Raw genomic sequence first — 24,411 nt, forward strand, 5'->3', positions numbered from 1 at the left:
TAAGCTGTCAATTGTTTCTTTCAACTTCAGGGCACTTCGACCTGGTGATCCAGGATTCTGTACAAGAGCCAGAGTGCCACTGCCATCAAATCGGGACTATGTTGTTAGACCAAAGTGGAATGTAGAAATAGAGGCGAGCAGGGTGAGTAAGGAAGAGTGACTTGGATTGGCGGTGAGATTGTAGTTTAACAAAATATGTACAAAATATGTTATGGGCCGGCACTGTGGTGCAGCGGTAGAGGTGCTGCCTTACAGCGCCAGAGACCCAGTTTCGATCCTGACTACAGGTGCTGTCTGCACAATAGTTTGTATGTTCTCCCTGTGACCTGCGTGGATTTTCTCCAAGAATCTTCAGTTTCCTCCCACACTCCAAAGACGTGTTAGTGTGCGGGGATCGCTGGTCGGTGCAGAAGGGCCTGTTTCCATGCTGTATCTCTAAACTAAACTAAACATTCTTTTGTTGTCTTTTCGCTGACGGGTTAGCAGGCAACAAAAGCTTTTCACTGTACCTCAGTACACATGATAATAAACCAAACTCAACTCGAGAAGGAAAGACAATCTGATCAACTTTTTGTTCAATACTTGTCTGCTAGGGTTGATTACAGAATAGGAAGCTTCTTCATTTAGAGGTAACCCTGGAATAAATGTTGTTTTGGTAGGTCAGGTGACCACCCACATGCTGAGCATATAAACATTGTCAGTAGCGGTACTAGGTGCTTTGGTGATGTATATAAATAGGTCTTGCAGTTAATAATTGTCTGACAATGCCAAATTTATCTCTAATAGTTTCAATATAAAACTGTCCGTTGCCGATGTGTCTATGATGTTATTTGATTCCAGTTGGCCACTGTACAAGTTGTAGAGTGGCTGAGCCAGAAATTCAAGGCCTTTCTGTCATTAGATACCTGCCATGTGTACAGTCCAGATCCACGAGGACTCTTCGGCAACTGGATTGCTGCACAGTGAGAAGGCACAGACTGAGTATGTCCAAGCCATTCATGGTATGGTTTGTAACTCCAGAATGGGGGTGGAGTGGAGTGATTTGCCCAGAATACATGACAAGGCAAATAGGACAATTAAATGGAAGTTGATCCAAATGTATATATATTTTAAATCTCCACTTTGTCCCAGCTGATTAATAAAGAAGCCTTGTTGAAAATGTTCTGCTATTTTTTTTTTTTTGCATGAAGATTAGTATGATTCTACTCCCTACTCTAAATAGGCAGTTGAGAGTCAGCTATACTTCGCCAAGAGTTATTTATCTGTGAAACACTGGACGTTGCATGATTGTCATGTGCTGGATCCTGTCATTTGACCATCGCAGCATTTTGTTCAGTGAATGCTGAGCTTGGTTATGTTTCTTGAGAGTTGTATGTTGCAACTGCATTTGGGGAAATAGCAGGTCAGAAAATCTGATCCCCAGACATTACAGATGATGGCAGAATTTGATTATTATTGGATTATTATTGTCTTGTGTACCAAGGTATTGTGGAAAACTTTGTTTTGCATACTACTCTGCCAAATCATACCATATGTGAGTGCAATCAAACCATACACAAATACAACAGGTAGTGGAAACAGAAAAACAAGCTATGTGCTGAGTAGTGTTGCAACTACAGAGAGAGGGCAAATTTGAAAAAAATGTGCTAGGGCCACATTGTGGTAGATTGGAAGATCGGGACTACACCCTTGGCTTACTGGCAGACCATTTAATTACCTGATAACAGCAGGGGAGAAGCTGTGCCTGAATCTGGGAGTACGCGCTTTCAAGTTTTCTCTATCATTTGCCTGACGGCATAGGGGGAGAAGAGGGAATGACCAGGGTGTAATTGGTTCTCTTGATTATGTTTGCTGGTTTTGAGGTAATATACATGTCAATGGGGTGGGGGGAGGCTGTTTTGTGTGATGGGCTGGGCTGCACCACAAGTCTGCAGTTTCTTGTAGTCATAGGCAGTACGATTGCCAAGCCAAGTTGTGTACAACCAATGGCAGGGGCCTGCATCCGAGCAAGTACCCCGCCCTTTGGAAACAAAGCGCTATCAACTGCAGACTTGGCACGTAAAGCAATACACACACAGCTGCTGGCCGCTGACTTGGCACGTAAAGTTAATACACACAGCGCTGCTGATTGGCGCGCAAAGATTTAAGCAGACGCCATCGGCTTAGTGTGTGGAGCTTCAAACAAAGCGCTGTCAGCTGCACGCTGCGCTACCGACAGCAGCGTGTGGGCTTTAAATATAGCGCTACCAGCCACAGCGCTATGGGCTTTAAAAATAGCGCTATGTCCACAGCGCTATGGGTCAGGGGCTATTCGGGCAAAATTCTCTTGTTACAAGGTGTCGAGTGTATTCGTTCTGAAGAAGGGTCTTGACCCGAAATGTCACCTATTCCTTTTCTCCAGAGATGCTGCCTGACCAGCTGAGTTACTCCAGCATTTTGTGTCCATTGTCGCGAGTATTATGTGGCAATACTGTACTTGTGCAGTGTTAACGTATATTTATCAGTCTTCTGTCTTGTCCTCTCAGGGAGCAGTGAAGAAAACATTTAATCGTCTTGACAAACAAATGCGGCGATTTCAAGACATCAAGAAAATGACCAAATCGTCTCGAGCAGTAAAAATCAGCATTGAAGGCAATCGCATGCCTCTGTGATTGTTTACTTATCAGTAACCTGGATCTGGCGAATGTAATACAACAGCTTACATACACAATTGTGCGCACCTACCGTCCGGCCCAATGGAATTGATATACCTCCTCTGCTCTCTTCTGTCTTCAAACATTCTTTTCAAGTGTTTTTTTTTTAAAGTCTTGAAATGGTGAACTAAAGGTACCTGTCATGTCCGAGCTCCAGATATCCAGTCACCGTTTCTGACCACAGCATATTTGAAGAACCCAGTCTACATGTTGAGCGGATGAGTTTATTTCACTGAAGACTGCATGTATAGAAGTTGAATAAAGTCTTTACAAAATTACAAGGCGCCCAGTAGAGGATGAACACAGCTGTCTGGCAGTAAGCCAAGTTGTCTAATTAAGTGGAGAGCAGCGGTAAAAAAAGAACTTCATTAAATGTAAACGTGTGCTGTGTTTGGATTTATGGCTTGAAGTGTGTGCTATCTCTGCGAGATCGACACATATCGAATCGTGCTGGTCTTTAAATCTTTCAGTAAGCTCTCATTAACTGGGTAGGCCTGTCAGTGGGTATCTTTGTTAAAGGTTGGGCTGATTGTCTTGAGCAAACATAGATTGTGATGAAATATGTGATTGTAGACACATGCTGTATTTTTTAAACAAATAAATTCCTCTTTGTAAAGGTTTGCACTTCTCAGGAGTTGATGGTTAGTTGTAGACATCACTCCCCTTACACGCTAGCTCAGTTATTGGTGTGGTGTTTGAAAATTGCCTAATCAGAAAGTTATCTTAATAAAATCCTGACATGTATTCTCATTAATTTTAGTAGCTGAGGAGAACTATCATGACGTCTTTGGTTACCTGAGACGTGACAATTTCTTTATTATTTCCTTCCTGGCGTCTGTCAAAGAATGCTGTTCTTTTGTAGGAAGCTGTAAGGAATAATGTGAGACAAATTCTCCAAGATAAAGAGAAAGAAATTGGTGTCTTTATTAAAAATTAAATTAGAAGGATATAATTTTGACATTTGAAAGCAAGAAAGGTACAGTGTTAGGGAACGATAGGATGGGGAGGAATTGGATAGAAGCTGAGCAAGTGTGAGATGTTGCACTTTGTAAGGTTGAAGGTAAGGGGAAAGTATACAGTTAATGGCAAGACCCATAATAGCATTGATGTACAGAGAGATCTTGGAGTCCAAGTTCAGAGCATACTGAAGATGGCAGCACAAGTAGATAAGGTGTTAAAGAAGGCATATGGTACGGTTGCTTTTATTGCTAGGGGCATTGAAGTCATGATGTAGCTCAAAAGGACTTTGGTTAGGTCGCATTTGGAGTATAACGTGTAATTCTGGTCGCCCTATTACAGGAAAGAAGTGGAAAGGGTTCAGAGGACGTTTACCAAAATGCTGCCTGGATTTGAGAGTTTCAGCTACAGGCGGAGATTAGGTAGAAGGCATAGATAGGGTGGACAGTCGGAAACTTTTTCCCAGGGTGGAATCGTTCAACACTAGTGGGCATAGTTATAAGGTGAGAGGGGGAATGTTTAATAGAGATGTGTGGGGACAGTTTTTTTTACATAGAGAGCTGGGTGGCACTGGGGGCCTGTAACGTATTGCCTGAGATGGTAGTGGAGGCAGATACAAAAGTGGTGATTAAGAGACATTTAAATAGGCACATGGAAGTGCAGAAATAGAGAGATAATGGGTTATGTACAGGCAAATGATATCAGTTTAATTTGGCATCATGTTCTGTGCTTTACTCTTCCAAGAAGCACAGTGAAAAAAGTTTAGGATGGAAATCTGCCCATTGAGCTTTGAATGGAGGAATACAGATATGTTCTTTCACAATTGAAATGAGCTAAAATAAAATATATATATATATGTAGATAATAAGCACCATTTTTAAGTGTCTGTTTAACAGGTTTATTATCTTAACAATTTGAAAATATGTAAGATTTTACATATGTCAGAAAGCTAATTACAGTAACGAGTGTATTTTTAAACCTTGTTAACAATATATTACATGCTAAAGACCATTTAGTAGATGCTTTGGATGAGGGTTGTCACTTACTGCTATCCCATGCAAGAACATTTAAGGTGCGGCTGCATGGAGCGAATGGAGTAGCTAAAGCATTTGGAACACGTGCTTGGAGACTAAGTTTGAATTTATTGCTGGGACTTCTGACTACGCGAAATGGCTACTGTGCATTGGCTTCCTGGTTCAAACCATGTCAACAGTAGGTTGGAATGTTCAAATGTGAGCTGACAAAATGTTAGAACTATTGTTTGAATGCAGACTAACCTAAAAATGAAATGACAGGAAGTTGACGTGGAAGATTCCAACAGACAAAAATACAACTGAAATATTATTAGACATTTGGCATTGTTTTGTAGTTGTTGCTTATTTCATCTGACTTTTGTATAATGAAGGTGCTGGATTAATAGATGGTGGCTATATAAGGCTGAAACTTCTGTGGTAGGTTAATTTGTATTTCAGTGAAAATAGTTTGGATTTGCTCCTTTAACTATTAGTTCAGAGACCTGCTGCCATGTTGCGATGACTTTTTTTCTTGACCAGAACTTATCAAACATCATCCTTTTTCTGATGTCATGGTGATGGTTAAAAATCCACTGTGTATCAGTTGCTGAACTGTAACAAATTATGTATCCATGATAGGTAACCTGGCACCCTGGTGTATATCCCATATCTTTCTCTTTTGCCACAGCCTTCACCCCAACTAACCACGCCAAGCAGATACCACGTCTCCCGATACAAAACTGCATACGGTCCCCCACTGTCCCCTCTACAGGAATCCTTATACTCATCTGTGTATCCAGCACAGAACATATTGTCTGTAATTGTCAAATTTGTTGATGCTACGCAAGGCGTCTGATCAACATATGGAAGCTGGACTCGCTTCAAGAATCGGGATGCCCTACCTTTTTCCCGGGTTACTCCCCAGCCACTTACCATTCCTACTTTCCCATGTTGCAGGAGGAGCTGGCCCAGGTTGTGATTCGGCAGACAAATTGGAACAACAGTAAAAGTAAAATTCACAGATTGATTCAAATACAAAAGGGCAATATCATTGTCATATAACACTGGGTCATATTGAGGGTGTGTCAGAAACATCTCCACTAAAACCTTTTGCTCCCATTCCTCTGTTCGAAGTGTATCAAATTCACCTAGGAAAATTAAGAGCAACGGGTCAGAACCAGTTTCTGTCATTTAAATGCCGTTTTTTTATCATCCGAAACGCATTGAATATTTAGTGGAAGCAGATTAAATAGGCATCTACTTCCTTTCTGAAATATACTAAGAGGAAACAAAAGATGACTAGGACTAATTAGATCACTCCTGGAAACAATTGGCTAGATGGTCTCTTTTATACTATAATAGACTGCAATTTAATCTGAAGTAAAGGTATTATCAAAATAAAATTGAGATATAGGAGTCTGCAGATGCTGGAAACAATTGGCTAGCTGGAGGAATGCTCTGAGTTTATACTATAATAGACAGTTTGCAATTTAATCTGACTAGTCACTCTAAAGGTATTATCATGTAAATAAAATTGGACAATATAGGAGTCTGCGCTGAGATGCTGAAAATTTTTCTGAAAATCAATTTCTGAAACAAAACAAACCTACAGGTGAAGGAGATCTGAAAACAGTAAATGCTGAAATACAGGCAACATTTAAAAAAAAAAATCTTAAAAGTAGTTTCAGTCTGACTTTTCTCTCCTTCGCTGCTGCCAAACCTGATTCTTCAACTGTCAGATTTGCAACACCCACATAATTTGTCTTTAAATGAAGGGTGTCAAAAGTGAAGAGAGAAACGTAGAGGGGAAAAAGGTAACACGAGCTGAGAAAGGAATATTGAAGGGGACAGAGGGGAGTATGAGAATGACCAAAAGTTGCCAGAGAGAGATTGAACTTTTCAATACTAAGGCAATGCTAATACAATTTTGGCACATTGGCCTTCAGTCAGAGTATTGTGTATAGAAGTTGGGAGGTCTTGTTGCAGTTGTGCAAGACGTTGGTAAGACTGCCTTTTGGAATATTGTGTTCAGTTCTGGGCACCATGTTATAGTAAAGGTTTTGTCAAGCTAGAAATGGTCAGAGAAGATTTACGAGGATGTTACCAGGACTAGACGGTGTGAGCTATAGGGAGAGGTTGAGTAGGCTAGGTCTCTATTCCTTGGAGCACAGGAGGATGAGGGATCATGATCATGAGAGGAATAGATTGGGTAGATGCAATCGAGGACCAGAGCAAAGGGTCAGAACCAGTTTCTGTCATTTAAATTCAGTTTTTTTATAATCCGAAATGCATTGAATATTTAGTGGCAGCAGATTAAATAGGCATCTACAGTGCCCTCGATAATGTTTGGTACAAAGACCCATCATTTATTTATTTGCCTCCGTACTCCACAATTTGAGATTTGTTATAGAAAAAAATCACATTTGGTTAAAGTGCACATTGTCAGATTTTTTTTAAGGCCATTTTTATACATTTTGGTTTCACCATGTAGAAATAACAACTGTGTCTATACCCCCCCCCCCCCCCCCCCCCCCCCCCCCCCCCCCCCCCCCCCTATTTCAGGGCACCATAAATGTTTTGGACACACGGCTTCACAGGTATTTGCAATTGCTCGGGGTGTGTTTAAATGCCTCCTTAATGCAGGTATAAGAGAGCTCTTTGGAAACTTTTATTGCTGTTTATCAACATGAGGACCAAAGCTGTGCCAATTAAAGTCAAAGAAGCCATTATGAGACTTGAAAAATAGGAATAAAACTGTTAGAGACATCAGCCAAACATTAGGCTGACCAAAATCAACTGTTTGGAACATCATTAAGAAGAACGAACACTGGTGAGCTTACTAATTGCAAAGGGACTGGCAGGCCAAGGAAGATCTCCCCAGCTGATGATTGAAGAATTCTCTCTATAATAAAGAAAAATCCCCAAACACCAGTCCGACAGATCAGAAACACTCTTCAGGAGTAAGGTGTGGATTTGAAAATGTTCGCAGAAGACTTCATGAACAAAAATACAGAGGCTACACTGCAAGATGCAAACCACAGGTTAGCTGCAAAAATAAGATGGCCAGGTTACAGTTTGCCAAGAAGTACTTAAAAGAGCAACCACAGTTCTGGTCTTGTGGGCAGATAAGATGAAGATTAATTTATACTAGTGATGGCAAGAGCAAAGTATGGAGGAGAGAAGGAACTGCCCAAGATCCAAAGCGTACCACGTCATCTGTGAAACACGGTGGTGGGGGTTTTATAGCCTGGGCACGTATGGCTGCTGAAGGTACTGGCTCACATCTTAATTGATGATACAACTACTAATGGTAGTAGTAGGCCCCCACTCGGGCATGACTGACCATGGGTGAGGCATCCTAGTTGTTGGCTGCTTGCTCCAAACCTCAGCTAGAGCAGCGTTGCTTGCGGCTGAAGAGACCAATGCGGGAGTGACAGTCTCTGTCGCAAAGGTCACATTTGTGTGTGGTCTCTGGTTTGTTGATGGTAGTAGCATAATGAATTCTGAAGTGTATAGACACATCCTATCTGCTCAAGTTCAAACAACTGCGTCAAAATTCATCGGCCGGCGGTTCATTCTATAACAAGACATTGATCCCAAACATACTGCTAAAGCAACAAAGGAGTTTTTCAAAGCTAGAAAATGGTCGCTTCTTGAGTGGCCAAGTCAATCACCTGATATGAACCCAATTGAACATGCCTTTTATATGCTAAATAGAAAACAGAAGGGGACTAGCCCCCAAAACAAGCATAAGCCAAAGATGGCTACAATACCGGCCTGGCAGAGCATCACCAGAGAAGACACCCAGCAACTGGTGATGTCCATGAATTGCAGACTTCAAGCAGTCATTGCATGCAAAGGACATGCAACAAAATACTAAACATGACTACTTTCATTTACATGACATTGCTGTGTCCCAAACATTATGGTGCCCTGAAATGGGGGACTATGTATAAACACTGCTGTAATTTCTACATGGTGAAACCAAAATGTATAAAACTGGCCTTTATTAAAATCTGACAATGTGCACTTTAACCACATGTGATTTTTTTTCTATTACAAATCTCAAATTGTGGAATATAAAGGCAAATAAATAAATTAAGGGTCTTGGTCCCAAACATTATGGAGGGCACTGTAGGTTCAAGGTTAAGGGGAAAAGATTTGATAGGAATCTAAGGAGTAACTTTTTCACACAAAGGGTGGTGGGTGTATGGAACAAGCTGCCAGAGGTAGTTGAGGCTAGGACTATACCAACGTTTAAGAAACAGATAGGGTAGGACAGGTTTGGAGGGATATGGACCAAGCGCAGTCAGGTGGGACTAGTGTAGCTGGGACATGTTGGGCCAAAGGGCCTGTTTCCACACTGTATCACTCACTATGACTCTGACTATGGTGAAGTGGAAAGATACAATCAGAATGTCAATTTACACAACTGAAGGAAGGAGAAAGAAAATGGAGAAAGAGAAAAAATTAAAATGAAGAGATAGAACCATTGTAAAAGTACTGTTCCTGATCTAGTTTTTAAAAAAAAGGAATAGCTCAGACTAAAGTAAAAGATACAAAGTGCAGGAATAACTCAGCGGGTCAGACAGCATCCCTGGAGAAGATGGATTGGTGACATTTCGGGCTGGGACCCTCATGACTGCAGGAAAACGTGTGCACATTTCCAAAATTAGACCTGGTAGAATTCAACATTTATTTTTCAAAATGCCGTCACCTAGAAATTGGATCCGTTTTCAAACAGATTTTCATGTGTAAATCACACAAAGTAACTTTACCCAGCTTCAATTACACTAGCTATAATTTGCCAGTGAAATCATGCTCACTGTGAAATTGGCCCTGGCACTTTCAAGCTTCCATAGCTTGCTGTTTACAGGGGATTAATTATGCAGATAGTGATGCCTCAACGTTCATACTTTGTTTTCTCCATTGCTAGCATAAATTAGATCTTTTGGGTGCAGCCTATGACCTTTTGTCTGCTCTGCAGAAAAGATTTGTGCACATAGGCACTAACAATGAGGTATACATTGAAGAACTTGTATAGTCTGATGTTTTGCTCACAATACCTATCAGTCTTGGCTTTTAATAGTCAGGATATTTTAACATTCAATTATGTTCATGCAAGAGCTACAAGCAGCAATCTGCTCCTTGAGTGACCTCCGCCTCAGAGTAATGTGGATGCAGTTGCAACACAACTTGATTGGGGCAGATCATCACTTGGGGAGTCCTCAAACATGCAGGAGATCACTTTGTACCCCTCTCCCACACTTTTCTCTCTCATTGCAGCTTTTTAGGCAGCTTTTTTGTGTGACTGTAAATGAGGTGAACAAACCAAAGATCAACAAACAAAGTGCTTGAGGAACTCAGCAAGGTAGGCAGCATATGTAGAGAGAAATGAACAGATGATGTTCCATTCCCTCCACAGATGCTGCGTGACTTGCTGAGTTCCTCCTGCATGTTATTTTTGCCTCAAGATTCCAGCATCTGCAGTCTTTTATTTATTTGAATTCAAGCAATTTCAACTGTTCCACGCAGATTCCATTTTAGATCATGTGTACAACTCCACTAGCGTTGCTTCCAATGCAGTTTCATACTATTTCACAGCTTTTGTGGAGGTTTCAACTGGGCGTGGTGTTATACAAATGTCACTATTTAATGCACCAAGGTTTCAATATTTAGGCATATTTTTGTTGTCTTTTTATGTTTGTTTGTTTTAACTTAATGTCACTTAATGAAGCAATGAAATCATAAAGTTAAACATTACTAACCCAAAACTTTTAGGAATGGATATCAAATTATTTTAAACTGAAGAAGGCGGTTTCCTAAAATTAATATCTCCAAAAGGGAAGAGCTACTGCTACATCAGTGTGACAAACATGCCAGATTTACGGCAATTGCAGATTTATTTTTGATGGTTAAAGCAGTATTTTTAAAACATTGCTGCATCTTACCTGCTGTAATTGAGTGTGGCCGTATTGTATCAAAGCAATGAGCAGCAGTTATAACCCAACGACTGTTAATTAAAGTCCCGCCACAGAATCCATAGCCATTCCTGTTATGTATTAATACCTTAAAAAAAAGCAAGCGAAGTAATACCTCAGATCTGTGTTATTGTTAGAGATAGTGCCCAGTTTAGGCCCTTTTGTTTGCAGTATATCTGTGAAGGTTAAGGCTGATTTATTATTACATTTTAGATTACGTAGGGTTGGTAATTAATTGTTTCTGTTTCACAAATATCCTAAATTAAAGGGGATGGCAAAATGTTATTGGTCTAGTAAGTTTGCAAGCAACACCTAAATTGGTTGTTGCAGACAATGAGGAAGACTGTCAAAGGAGAAATATCAATTACAGATGCGGGTGGAGAAATAACGGATGGAGTTTAATGCGAACAAGTGCGAGGTGTTGCACTTTGGAAGATCAACAGCAAGGGGAAAGTATATGGTTAATGGCATAAACATTAACAGCATTGATGTACTGAGGGATCTTGGGGTCCAAGTAGATAGAGTGGTAAAGAAGGCAAATGGTAAGCTTGGCTTCATCAGTTGGGACATTGAGGATAAGAATCAGGAAGTCATGCTGCAACATTATAAAACTTTGGTTAAACTACATTTGGATTAATGTGTATAGTTCTGGACACCCCATTACAGCGAGGTTACAGAAGACGTTACCAGAATGCTGTTTGGATTAGAGGAAACTAGCTCAAAGGATGAACAAACTTGTACTGTTTCTCTGGAACACTGGAGGTTGAGGGGAGACCTGATAGAAATATATAAAATAATGAGAGGCATCGATAAACAGAACCTTTATCCTTTGGTGGAAATGCAAAGGCTGGAGGCCAAAAATTTAAGGTCAAAGGCAGGTTTAAAGGGGAAAGTTTCAAAATACCACTCCTGAACCACATGCTGCACATGCAGCGGGAGATCTAGGGCATAAGTGGTTATTAGGGTTCTTTGATTGCCGACTTCTGGAAAATATATCACTTAGGTATTGCAAAATATAGCCAGACTTCAAATATTCCAATTAAATCTCCACAATACGTTGCTAACAAACACAGTTCCGCAGCCCAGGAACCTCTGGGTTGAAGCATGAAGCACGCCTCACCTGCCAAGGACAGAAACCTCGTCGGCAAATGGTTCCACCTATAATTCGTTTCCGAGCTTCTGGATCACTGTAATTTAACTTTGTTAAGTAATCAAAGTCTGTATCTGTATCATTGAGGGAATATTCTTCCTCATCAATTCCGCGGGTTTGTAATCCATACAGTGGCATTCTCCCGCATGGGTATGGCTCTGGGTTTAGAGGAAAGTAACAAATTCAAAGGAATATGAAGAATGTGCAGATAAACTAGTTAAGTATTATGCAGAAGTTTAATCTAAATAAATGAGCAGAGACAGATTCATATCTGATCAATTAAAATGGTTAAGGATTAAAATGTTTTCACAGCTGACCGCATGGGTGTAGTGTGCCACAAGGGGGAATTTCTCCTGCCACTAAGGGTCTGATTTTAAAAACTAGCATATATTGGGCTTCCTGACTATTATTTCCAGTTTTGAGAAGTATGGAAACCATCACATTCCATTAAACATAGATCATATTTGGCTATTCATATATCCAGTGAACTCACAGCTACACCAAAGTTAGGACAACTAATTACTGTATATGATCGCTGCTTTAATGATGGTAGTTTCACATCCTTAGATTTCCGATCCCAATCTTTACACACTGATATGAAAACCTCTACCAAGTTGCAACTAGAAAATGATGCCTTACATGTTGATGCTGATATCACATATGCCATTTTCCCATTACATTTGCTTATGTGCTTAGATGAATTAATTAGTGCTTAATCCAAATTACCATTTGGCTGGACAACTGCAAAATATATTTTTGATGCAAGATTACCTATTTTTGCTATAATCGAATATTTATGCTAACATTTCTTAACCAAAAGCTCATATCCAAATCCCATTATTAATGCTCTTAAAGATTTTTGGACACCCAGCTGAGATGCAAATCATGGCCTTGAAATCTGCCTGACTTAAGTGTGCCGGTATATATGTAACTCCAGAGCTATCAACTGCATCGACTATTAACTTGCCTTTGAAGTGGTCTAACAAGTCATTTAATTCAAGGATGTGTGTGCACAGTATCTGCGCATCTTCAGCAGGACTTACTGAATCAATGGAAACCGATTAAAACCCTGGAATTTGAGTACTGCCATTGCAGCGTTAATCAGTACAAGACTAAAGTTGCGGCCCAGGTGGTTGGATGAAGGCTTCAGGACACCAACCCTCAACTTGGGGCATGGGAATCTGCCACAGACTGAGTGGTGACCTGTGATAATGTGCGCTGTGTTTTACCTCTGAAGCTGCCATGTTCCCCACAGGAACGAGACGTGGGGCTATATTTGTCCATCAGGAAATAACTATCAGTTTTACTGAGTTTGTATGTGTAATGTATTCATACATATTCATGTATATGTTAGTGTAAATCTTTCTCTCGTGATCCAGGCAACCAGCGTCTAAGTTGTTATTCATCCGGAATATAACAGTATGAGTTGGCTGTGCTGCCCCAGTAATAAACGTTATGCAGAGTATAAAAAAAAGAAAAACATTCAATTCAAGGAAAATTTGGGAATAGATAAATATATTGGTTCTGTCAGTAATAGCAATACAAAAACAGCGATACAAATATGAGATAGGGACAAAATCTAATCAGTACCGATTATGGAACAGGTCTGTTGATCTTCATTTAGTCGATAACCTTCTCCGCAGGAGCACTCTGGCATTTGTGTTCTCCTGCTGATGCTACAGTATTGCTGACAGTAGCCATTCTTATATTCACAATCCAAGTTCCCTGAATTAACAAATGACAAACGTACGGAAAACATAATTTCTCTATGAGGATTCGATTGTGACTACGGAGAGTCCCAAATGATTAATGGACAAACTGACAATGGGAAGAAGGCAGAGAGTAATGATGAGTGGATAGACTTTCAGACTAAAGGGAAGTGTGCATTGGTGTCTCTTGGGGGCTAATTTTAGAACTACTGATTTTTATAAATATTTTGGCTTTAACGTGCAGGACAGAATTACAAAGTTAATGCAAAACTTGTAGATGGAGGAAACTGAAAAGGATAATAACAGGTGTAAGGAGGACATGGATAGACTTGTAGAAGAACCTGATACATGGCAAATTAACAATGCATAAAAGCATAAAATATTACATTTCAATAGGGTGAAGAGGCAATGGTATAATTTTAAACTGTACAAAATCTTGAGGGTATGAGCACCTGTGAAGATGGCAAAAATAAGTTGAGAAGCTTCACAGAAGCACAGAGCATGAAAGCATTCCTGCATTACCTTTAAAAAACCATTATGAGTATTATGCCAACTTCGTGGCATCACAAGTTAGAAAGGATATAAAGATCATAGGAGGTATATTGAATGGTGGCAAGGATATGGGAATTCGTTACATGCAGGGAATAAATAAGCTGCAGTTGTTTTACTTGAAGCAAAAAAGATTGCGGAGATTTAATGGGGTGCTGCCTGAACTGCAGCATTTTGTTTTCATTTCAGAATACCAGCATCTGCAGAGTTCTTTTAATTTTCATATAATGTCGACTGACACTGCTGCAAATACAAATCATGGCAGTGGGGAAAGGAGCTGCAATAGGTGTGTGAACTTCACGAATATGTTCCTTCTAGTGCATGGCAACCATCCATGCATTGAAGCTGCCTTGTGACATCTCTACATATAGAATTCATATAATGATGTCAAATTATGGAGTATGACCAAGAAAATCTCACCAATCGTGCATTCCCGATGTTAGGGAAGTCCAGGACAAGGGGTCACAGCTTAAGGATAAAGGGGAAATCCTTTAAAACCGAGATGAGAAGAACTTTTTTCACGCAGAGAGTGGTGAATCTCTGGAACTCTCTGCCACAGAGGGTAGTTGAGGCCACTTCATTGGCTATATTTAAGAGGGAGTTAGATGTGGCCCTTGTGGCTAAGGGGATCAGGGGGTATGGAGAGAAGGCAGGTACGGGATACTGAGTTGGATGATCAGCCATGATCATATTGAATGGCGGTGCAGGCTCGAAGGGCCGAATGGCCTACTCCTGCACCTAATTTCTATGTTTCTATGTTTCTATTACTCAATTAAAAAAATTTAAAAAGAATGTCACCCAGATGGAGGAGGAGACATTGGAAAAAGTACTCCCACTCGCTCATCTACACTCTTAGGGTCACAGAAAGAGGGTTCACGTCACGGCCCTGTTTTCTCCAATCTTTCCATCACCATGCACAAAACAAACATCATTGTATGCAGATGCCGAGAAGTGTGTTCAGCTCTGGCTGAACAACAACTTATTTTGTGTGTGGACTCGATAAGAAGAAGACCCAACACTTATTTATTCTAACATTAAGTGCACACTGCCATGTTGGCTTGTACAATTTCTACCTTCTGGCCTTAAAAAAACATGAAACCCTATAGAAAGTATAATATAGTCACATATGTGGATTCAATTGAGTCATCTGGCAAAACCAATGGGGCACATCACTTTTATCTTTGTCTTCTGCATGGTGTCTAATGACCATGTGAAGTACAAACCAAATTGGCTAGATATTGATCACCCATATGAATATAAAAAGCAATCATTCAAACAACCACATGCACGCTCACATGTACACTGCAATGACACATATATGGCTGTTGACACACATGAGGTTGATGCACATTATCCGTAGCAACTACTAACCTATTTCACAAGTGGCTCCTTTCCACAAGGGGTGGCAGAGACAGATATATCGGTAGCTGTCAAGCCTGCACAAACCGCCATTTTGGCATGGATTTGATTGACAAGGATCAAAATCTAGGAGTGACCAAGAAAAAAAAGCATTCAGGGAAACAGTTGAAGAATCTGTTTATCAAGAATTTCACTGATTTATTCAGTATGGGAACAGGCCCTTCAGCCAACTATGTTAAGCTGACCATCAACCACTCATTTTTACTTTAATCCCAATTTTTATTCCTTTCAACTACTCCAAGATTATACAATTCAGGTACATTCTCGGAGCAATTCACACTGGACAATTAACCCAACAGCCTGGATGTATTAGGGGTGGAGGAGGAAACTACGGCACCCAGAGGAAACCCATGTGGTCACAGACGGAACGTACAGCCTCCACACATTCAGAACCTGAAGTTAGAATTGAACTGGCATATCTGTCACTGTGAGGCAGCGGGCTCTAATAGCTGAGTCACCGCGCTGTCCTCTTGTAGATTAATAATCCTCCAGGATTCTTGATAATGGGATTAATTTTGGGAAGAATTAAATAAATGTCCCTTGGATTGATCAGCATTCATTGCATTTTTACCATTCCTGCAAGAAATGTAATTCCCTCTCCCGACCAATTCACATTTTTGGTCTGTTAATTCTCAACCTGCATCTTCTAGTGGAAGGAATAACATGCAACTACTTCACAGGAAAAATCATGAAAATTGTTTTACAATTGAATAACTATCCATGAAAACTTTGTTAATTCAATGAAGACCGCAATCAAAATACATTGTCTGAAGCATTAATAGTTTAACAGATGAAGGTCAATATGTTCGATTGTAAACATCTTTACGATTATAAAATTATGAAATCTTGAACTTCACAATGATAAGTGACTGGTTAGTGCATGGCATTTATGAATGATATCGTCATGAGATATAGCCATATACTGTGGTTCCTGAGGAGTTAATCAAGAGCCTCTATGCATCTTTAATGGATAGTAAAGTCTGCTGTGGTACTAGGTCTGATAGGCAGCATAGATAACTGGACAGGAGCACTGATAGGTGATACTCTTTCATAGACTTCATTATACTGAGTTTCACACAATATAGGAAATTGTACCATGGGAATAAATCATTTAATTCCAAGGTGATACAGCATTACTTACTTTTGTAGCGAAACCAAAACTCCATCTGTTTAAAACAAAGAAAAGTGTAAACATTCTATTAATGGGAGTTATTAACCAACCAGCACTTCACTCGCCCCTGCAGAACTGTTAACTGCATATTAATTAATCCTCTTGTGTTTCCATTTTATTGTTACATTTAGGCTGTGGGCCGAGGAGCTTTATTCTGCAGTTTCGTGACCCAAGTCACCAAACTTCATGAAATGTTCACATATTGTGTAAAAAAATCTATATAAATCACCCCTGAAACTCAATTTGAAGAAGACTTGCACATTTTTATTAAATTAGTGAAAAACCGGAAAAATGTGGGGAATTTTTTAATCCAGTCAAAGCACATTTAACATTGAGTTGTCTGCCAGTTGGCCAATCACGCGCTTTGTTTCAGGCTAATACACAAAATGGCTGAGGGGGCTTCACAGATGCCTGTTTTACTGGAGATTCCGATGTGTTGTTCTGTGGAATAAATGTCGTGGAAACTTGCAGCAGGTTCATTGTATTTAGTGGGAAAAGCATTAAAAAGGCTGAAGAAAGTGCTGCGAAGTGGATTAAAGTGCAAGAAAGCCTTTAAAGTCCCCGCTGATGTGCTGGAACACAAAGAAGGCCCCCATGAATCAACTAACTGAAAGGTAAGACTAAAGTCTGAATTTATGAAAATCTATCTGTATGGACTTTAATTAATTTAATTGCACCATTTATAATGTGAATAAATTGATTCATTCATTATTCATTCATTATTCATTCATTCACTCACTCACTTACTCCATTCATCCATGAAATTGAGGACCTAAACTATAACACAGTCAATTAAACATTGTCACTAATGCCAGCCTGTGGTAGAGTAATAAGTCTTTAACAACTAATCTCGGAGCTGCCTGCGAAAACTTACCGGGAAAAGTGCTCCGATCACGGGACCTTGGTACTTGGTAAATATCGATCGATATCCCTCCGTTTATCTTCCGTTATCGGGGTCTGAAAACGACCTCTACAGACGGCACTATGTACAGCCTCCCCCCCTCCCCCGCGGAGACGATCCGCGGAGATGATCCGCGATCGCGAATCGGCCGCTTATTGATTGAGACCGCGGCTTCACTTTACCGCGAGTACCTATGTCCTGGATAGACTCGGCTTGTACTCGCTAGAATTTAGAAGATTGAGGGGGGATCTTATAGAAACTTACAAAATTCTTAAGGGGTTGAACAGGCTAGATGCAGGAAGATTATTCCCGATGTTGGGGAAGTCCAGAACAAGGGGTCACAGTTTAAGGATAAGGGGGAAGTCTTTTAGGACCGAGATGAGAAAATAATTTTTTACACAGAGAGTGGTTAATCCCTGGAATTCTCTGCCACAGAGGGTAGTCGAGGCCAGTTCATTGGCTATATTTAAGAGGGAGTTAGATGTGGCCCTTGTGGCTAAAGGGATCAGGGGGTATGGAGAGAAGGCAGGTACAGGATACTGAGTTGGATGATCAGCCATGATCATATTGAATGGCGGTGCAGGCTCTAAGGGCCGAATGGCCTACTCCTGCACCTATTTTCTATGTTTCTATGTTTCTAGTAAGGTAGTAAGATGAAAGGTGATGGTGGAAGATGTGATTGATGACAGAATCAGGACAGTTAACTGGGTAAAAGTAATCAAAGTGGGCCTGAAAGGAAGGAGGAGCTTAATGGTTATACGGCACTTATGACTATATCAGTGAGATGTGGAAAATGGTTAAAACTAAATATGTTGTGCCTGAATGTGTGAAACATTTACAACAAGATGGATGAATTAATACTTCAGAAAGAATAGTCGTGACAGAGGGACCAGAGTTGGGAAATACTGTAAATATTCCCCCCCAAAAAAGAAACAAAATAGAAAAGGAAAAGTGGAATGGAATTATTCTGATTAGAAAGGATGGGGGTGATGGATAGGACTAGAGGCAAGAAATCACAATGCAAAATAAGTTTATTGAATTGATTTATATGAAGGAAACGTATAATTTCCTAGAAGATTAAACATCTCCTAGAAAATCAAAAAGACCAAATGATAGGTTAATAAGTTCCCAGAAGCTATGTTTTGTTAATCCTATTTATCAGCACTAAGTGCAAAGCCTATGTCTCAGTGAATTACATTCTGAAATCATATCACGAATGATATGGGGGATGATCATAAAAATATGAATGTTAGTTAAGCAAAGCTATTGGAGAGATTAATGAGAAGAAAAACGAACATCCCTTTGATCTGATGGCTTAGTCTTGTGCATTTTGATATTTGTTTTACAGAGATTGTAAATGCATTGAAGGTAGACACAAAATGCTGGAGTCTCAGCGGGACATCTCTGGAGAGAAGGAATGGGTGGCGTTTCGGGTCCAGACCCTTCTTCAGACTGAGATTGTAAATGCATTGGTTTTGATCTTCCAGAATTCCTTAGGTTGTCATTGATTAAAAGTATAGCAAATGTAATGTAGTTATTTATCATATTCTCTCTATACTACTATATGCATATAACCTAGTTATATATCAGAAGGAACATACTTCCCAGTACAGATCCCTTTGGAACTCTGTTGGTCACAGATGTCCAGCCAGAAAATAACCCTTCCAACACAACCTTCTCTGTCTTCTATGAGTAAGCAAGTTCTGAAAGCCTTACAGAAATAGTTTTAGAGACCTTTATTGCATATCTTAATCCTCCTGCAGGCACATTTCATGTGTAGAATTACATCCGAAATCAGTCCTGTACACATAGAGATGCATGATGAATGCCCACAGAAGCACATGGACACAGACAAAACAACAAGTTTGCAGTTGTGTGCACATAACCCACATGCATTAATCAGAGTAAATATGCTTACAGTTCTCTCTCTGGATTTATAAATTTCTTGTGCTTCCTCAAATGAACATGATTCCTCATAGCATTCTCTCTCCAGAGATCCCGGCTTAAGCTCTTCCCAGAGCCAGTTTGAACGTTTCTGAATTTTCAGCACCCTTGTTGCTTCATTCTTCTGGATAAAGACTATAAAAATGTTGTGTTGGGTGGGGGGGGGGGGGGTGGGGAGGAGAGTTTGGGGAGGGGTTGACATGTCAAGGTTAAGATCACATTGGTTAATGCAAACTGGTTCCAGCACTGCTTGAAATTCCAAACTTTAAGAAACACAGAGCAAGATTAATTGTATAATGCATATTGCCTGCAGATAAAATATGGCCTGTTATCTAAGGTTGAAGATAAATAGAGGAGAATATAATCTCCTCACCGTTTCCCTCCCAAGAAGTGAGTTCAAAACAAATTCACGGGGCCCAGATCTTCTCTGTGCCTTTAAACTATTCTGTGATGAGACCACAAATCGTAATTGTGTATGTTTGCCTCTCAGTTGATGACAATGTGGCTTTGTTTCCAAGGGCTTAGGATAATTTATGCCAGTTTGTATTGGGTTCAACAGATGGCAGGTTTTTCTGCTAATATCAGAAGTTACTTTACAAATGGAAGGTTCCACATCCAGTATCTGGTCGTCAAAGTAGCTTGCTGCATTCATGCTTGCTCTGCCCATGAATTTAGGAAGCTGGGCTATTAAACTTGCCTGGTCATCTTACTGGAGACACTTGTACTGAACATTGGAATTTGCAATCAGCAGCCTGTAAATCTCCAGGTCTGAAGCCTCAAAAATAATAAAAATATATTTATCTTTGTTTTCAACCTGATGTTTCTCCAATTTGAGGAGGATTCCAATGTAAATCCCTACTCTTAGTTGTAGGATGTGGGTGCATATCAGGGTCTGCCTGGAAACTATCCCACTATTTCTTAAACTTTCCCCTTTTCAAGCCTAGTTCTGCTTAGATAACAGGTTTGATGCAGTGAAAATTGACTATTTGAAGGGCAATGGAATGTAGATAACATGGAAGCTTTAAATTAAAATTGGATAGATATTTGATGGAACGGGGTTGAAGATCAAGGATATTATTTTTTTAGTAAATCATGGAAGATATCAGTAAACAAGATAGATGGATTGGTTCCATAAGGGCGGCAACTTGAAAAGGTAGGTCATCCTTAAAGCAACTAATTCAGAGAGACACAACCATTAAACATCAAGCAGATGGCTCCTGGCTGAAATGGACTTAATTTGTTTGTGTTCTTTAACTTCACAAAAGATTAGTCCATTAGGTGTTTCTACTCCCATTCAAGAAACCATACCAAAATGACGTCAAGATCAGTAGTTCCACATTATGGACAAAAAGAAAATTCATTAACGATATCTGGCAATTTTCTCTTTGGGAAACAGCAACTCGGTCAGTTCTATTTCTGAACACAATATGTGAATATGGGAATTTAAAGCCGAGCGAGTAAGATCTTGCACCTACCTGAGCTCTCAACACTAAAGATGTAGCAGACCAGCATCAGTGGTGCCAAACACCAATAACATCCCAGCATTTTCAGGTCTGTCTGGGTAAGAGAAAGCAAGGTCAGAAAACAGAATCAGCCTTGTGATGAAGCTCCTTAGTTCCTCTGAACTGCAATCCACAAACAATGACCCCGTTAACCACCCTCTTGCTGATATTTTGTTTTGATGTGTTTTTGATGTGAACTTGGAAACAGTAATTTACAAAGAACAAAGGCCAATGCTTCAACCCAATTATCAACCTATGACCCATTTCATAATCATAACTGTCAGAGGGTACAAAATACAGTTGCTTTTTGTACTCCAACTTCCAAAAACAAGTTATTATTGAGCACTGGGAATACAGTAACAAATATTTTAATACTACCTCTTGATAAATCAAACTGTTCAGTGTAAGTAAAGCTTTACAAAAAGTTTACGATTACATCTACGTTCTACGCCATTTGGAACGGAGATGAGGAAACACTTTTTCACACAGAGAGTTGTGAGTCTGCGAAATTCTCTGCCTCGGAGGGCGGTGGAGGCTGGTTCTCTGGATACTTTCAAGAGAGAGCTAGATAGGACTCTTAAGGATAGTTGAATCAGGGGATATGGGGAGAAGGCAGGAACGGTGGGGTACTGATCAGCCATGATCACATTGAACGGCGGTGCTGGCTCGAAGGGCCGAATGACCTACTCCTGCAGCTATTGTCTACTGTCTACATTTTGAGTCCTTTCTTAGAGCCTCCCTTAATCAGAAAGATATTCAGAAAAATACCAGTAAAGGCAACTCCTGTTAATATATTGCCAGATCTATGCCAGCTGCCTTTTCCCAACTTACCTAAATTGTTGCCAGTACATCCCACACACTCATCCCCATGCTAGTGAATATCTGACTTGCCAGAAACTAAAACACATTTCAAACTCTAGAATTGCACTTAAACCCACTGTCCTGCAGCTTCCCTGCATCTGCCAGCAGACCATTTCTGACTGATATGACCGGACAAATAATTATCAATCAGCGGTTTTCTCTTTAGAATAACAAAGAAAACTTTGATGATCAATTGACTAATTTTTCTTCTGACTCCCTGTAAAACTCTTGTAGAGATTTTAGTAGAGACACTGCCCATGACACAGATCTTGGAATAGAGTTTCTGGACAACATCTAAATGTCTCTGATTGCTCCTGATCTTTTATCACATCCAGCTCTTCACCTTTCAATTTAAAAGTCAATGGAAAAAAAGGCGAAATATAAAGGAAGAAATGAATCATAATAAACTTTCTCTGTATGACATTGGAAAGCGAGGTTTTTTAAAAATGGAATTGGTCGTTAAATGGAGGGAGTAAACAAGCAAATCCCCAAACTCTTTAAGTAGTCCCTCTATCATACCACCATGGGTAGAACAGAAAATGGTCAAACGATCAACATAGACACAAAGAGGAACAGAAGTTTTAAATGATTCTTTGACATAGAAAGCTCTCTGTAAAATGGGAACTCCTTACGTTTCCTGTCCCCAACAAACAAGTGATTCATAAAATTAGGAAAAGTCCCTGAAGTTTACATTGTAAATCTCCCCGCTGTTATAAAAACATAAAAGTTATTTCAGAATTCATACTCTGAAAGAAAATATTAACTGTGTTGCATGTTGAATGTAAAAATGGAATTGAATTCTTTGGTGAAATTATTAATATTATAACTAGGTTGATCATATAATAGTTTAAGCTATTATTCACTTACCGTCTCCTTGTCCCTCTGCTAAATTCCAATTCTTTCTACTGGTTGTTAACTAACTTATCCCAAATATTGACTCAGCTAATCAATCAGTTAGAATTCCTGTTTTTTCCTTTGACCAGATAGCAGACCTAAACGGTGAGCAAAAGGCAATCTGCTGGAGGAACTCAATGATTCAGTGCACAGGAAGGGTCCCGACCCCATAACTTTTCTGTCCATTTCTCTCCACAGTTGCCTGATTCGCTAAGTTCCTCCATTTAATTTCCTTTTGCTTAAAATTCCAATATTTATAGCCTCTTAAGTAGTTAAGTAAAACTATAATATTTTCACTGATGCTCAATGTGGCTGAGATTTTATTTCTGGTTTGAGTTGATCACTAAAACTTTAACCATTCACAGAACAGGAGGTTATTCGGTCCAGGCAGTATCTGTGGAGGGAATGGATAGGCGACGCATTGTTGTCGGGACCCTTCTAGAGTCGGAAGAAGGGTCCTGACCCGAAACATCTTCTATCCATTCCCTCCACAGATGCTACCTGACCTGCTGATTTACTCAAACACTTTGTGTTTTACTCAAGATTCCAGCATCTGCAGTCTCAAGTATCTCCAGGTTATTCAGTCCAATATTTTGGGGCTAATGGAAAAAGGCTCATCGCCTGTCTTGGGATCTGCAGGTTTATAGATTATGATGTTTTAAAGTATCATAAAATACTAATCCTACATTGCCATTTGGCTGAACATGCGCATGCTTCATTCACTTCCAATTGTTTTGCAGTTAACTGAAATCATCCCAGTATTAATGCCTCTACTCGGGGGAATAGGTCCTTTCTATTCATTTTTTCATGGCTTCTTATAATTATTCATATTTTAAATATATTTATTTTCAGCTTCCTCTGTACTTCAGGAAACAGCCCCGGTATGTCCAAACTGTCCTCTTACCAGTTCCTGGGTATCTTTCAATGTTATTTCCTGCATTAAATGTTGTACCCTTTAACCTTTTACCGTGCACTGTGGACAACTTGATTGTATTCATGTAAAGTCTTTCTTTTGACTCAATAGCACACAAACAAAGGTTTTTCAATAAACTAATAAACTAAACTAAACAAAATATCCCCTCAACCCTCACAAGCATAGTCACAAAGTTATTAGTGTGGTGACCAGAATTGCACATTTCCAGATTCTCTGCGTTAGTTAAAAAGAAGAAAAAGTACTCCAAGTGTCCTCTTAATTACCTTAACCATCCAACCACCTTCAGAGATTGGTGGGTATTTATGCCAACATCTCAACCTCTCACATTTCACCCACAAAATTCTTAAGGGGTTGGACAGGCTAGATGCAGAAAGATTGTTCCCGATGTTGGGGAAGTCCAGAACAAGGGGTCACAGTTTAAGGATAAGGGGGAAGTCTTTTAGGACCAAGATGAGAAAAACATTTTTCACACAGAGAGTGGTGAATCTGTGGAATTCTCTGCCACAAAAGGTAGTTGAGGCCAGTTCATTGGCTATATTTAAGCGGGAGTTAGATGTGGTCTTGTGGCTAAAGGGATCAGGGGGTATGGAGAGAAGGCAGGTACGGGATACTGAATTGGATGATCAGCCATGATCATATTGAATGGCGGTGCAGGCTCGAAGGGCCGAATGGCCTACTCCTGCACCTATTTTCTATGTTTCTATGATCCCTTTCTTGTTTGTCTTCCTCAAAT

At 39.9% G+C, this 24,411-nt stretch overlaps 2 protein-coding genes across 6 annotated transcripts in view; one reads left to right on the plus strand and one right to left on the minus strand.

Moving 5' to 3' along the window:
• LOC129703551 (protein IWS1 homolog) overlaps nt 1-3,313 on the plus strand; it is a 42,879-nt gene extending 39,566 nt beyond the window's left edge. For all 3 annotated transcript variants that reach the window (XM_055646121.1, XM_055646123.1, XM_055646122.1), the window contains 2 exons: nt 31-142; nt 2,526-3,313. In XM_055646121.1, the coding sequence (XP_055502096.1) occupies nt 31-142; nt 2,526-2,651 (238 nt within the window). In that variant the 3' untranslated portion in view covers nt 2,652-3,313. The remainder of the gene's footprint in view (nt 1-30; nt 143-2,525) is intronic.
• Nucleotides 3,314-4,524: 1,211 nt separating this feature from the next.
• LOC129703554 (coagulation factor X) lies at nt 4,525-22,831 on the minus strand. 3 transcript variants are annotated; one of them, XM_055646128.1, is made up of 9 exons: nt 22,718-22,831; nt 20,963-21,112; nt 19,462-19,622; nt 16,613-16,637; nt 15,424-15,537; nt 13,385-13,519; nt 11,765-11,952; nt 10,615-10,732; nt 4,525-5,811 (listed from the first exon to the last, which is right to left on the minus strand). In XM_055646128.1, exons 2-9 carry the CDS (start codon nt 21,030-21,032, stop codon nt 5,264-5,266), a joined length of 1,359 nt encoding a protein of 452 aa, XP_055502103.1. In that variant the 5' UTR covers nt 21,033-21,112; nt 22,718-22,831; the 3' UTR covers nt 4,525-5,263. The 3 variants fall into 3 exon arrangements, with proteins under 3 accessions (XP_055502103.1, XP_055502102.1, XP_055502100.1); XM_055646127.1 differs by having other exon boundaries at nt 20,963-21,040; nt 22,718-22,784; XM_055646125.1 differs by having other exon boundaries at nt 20,963-21,044; nt 22,718-22,782.
• Between the last annotated feature and the right edge of the window lie 1,580 nt (nt 22,832-24,411).

The sequence above is a fragment of the Leucoraja erinacea genome, chromosome 14 (genome assembly GCF_028641065.1).
Source record: "Leucoraja erinacea ecotype New England chromosome 14, Leri_hhj_1, whole genome shotgun sequence".
Taxonomy (NCBI): domain Eukaryota; kingdom Metazoa; phylum Chordata; class Chondrichthyes; order Rajiformes; family Rajidae; genus Leucoraja; species Leucoraja erinaceus.

Excerpts from the sequence above, each read along its gene's own strand:
- LOC129703554 (XM_055646128.1), bottom strand. The coding sequence starts at position 21,032 with ATGCTGGGATGTTATTGGTGTTTGGCACCACTGATGCTGGTCTGCTAC. Across the intron at positions 16,638-19,461 it reads ATAAATCCAGAGAGAGAACT|ATGGAGTTTTGGTTTCGCTA; the intron begins GTAAGCATATTT and ends TGTTTTAAACAG. Across the intron at positions 11,953-13,384 it reads ACAGACCTGTTCCATAATCG|AGCCATACCCATGCGGGAGA; the intron begins GTACTGATTAGA and ends CTCTAAACCCAG.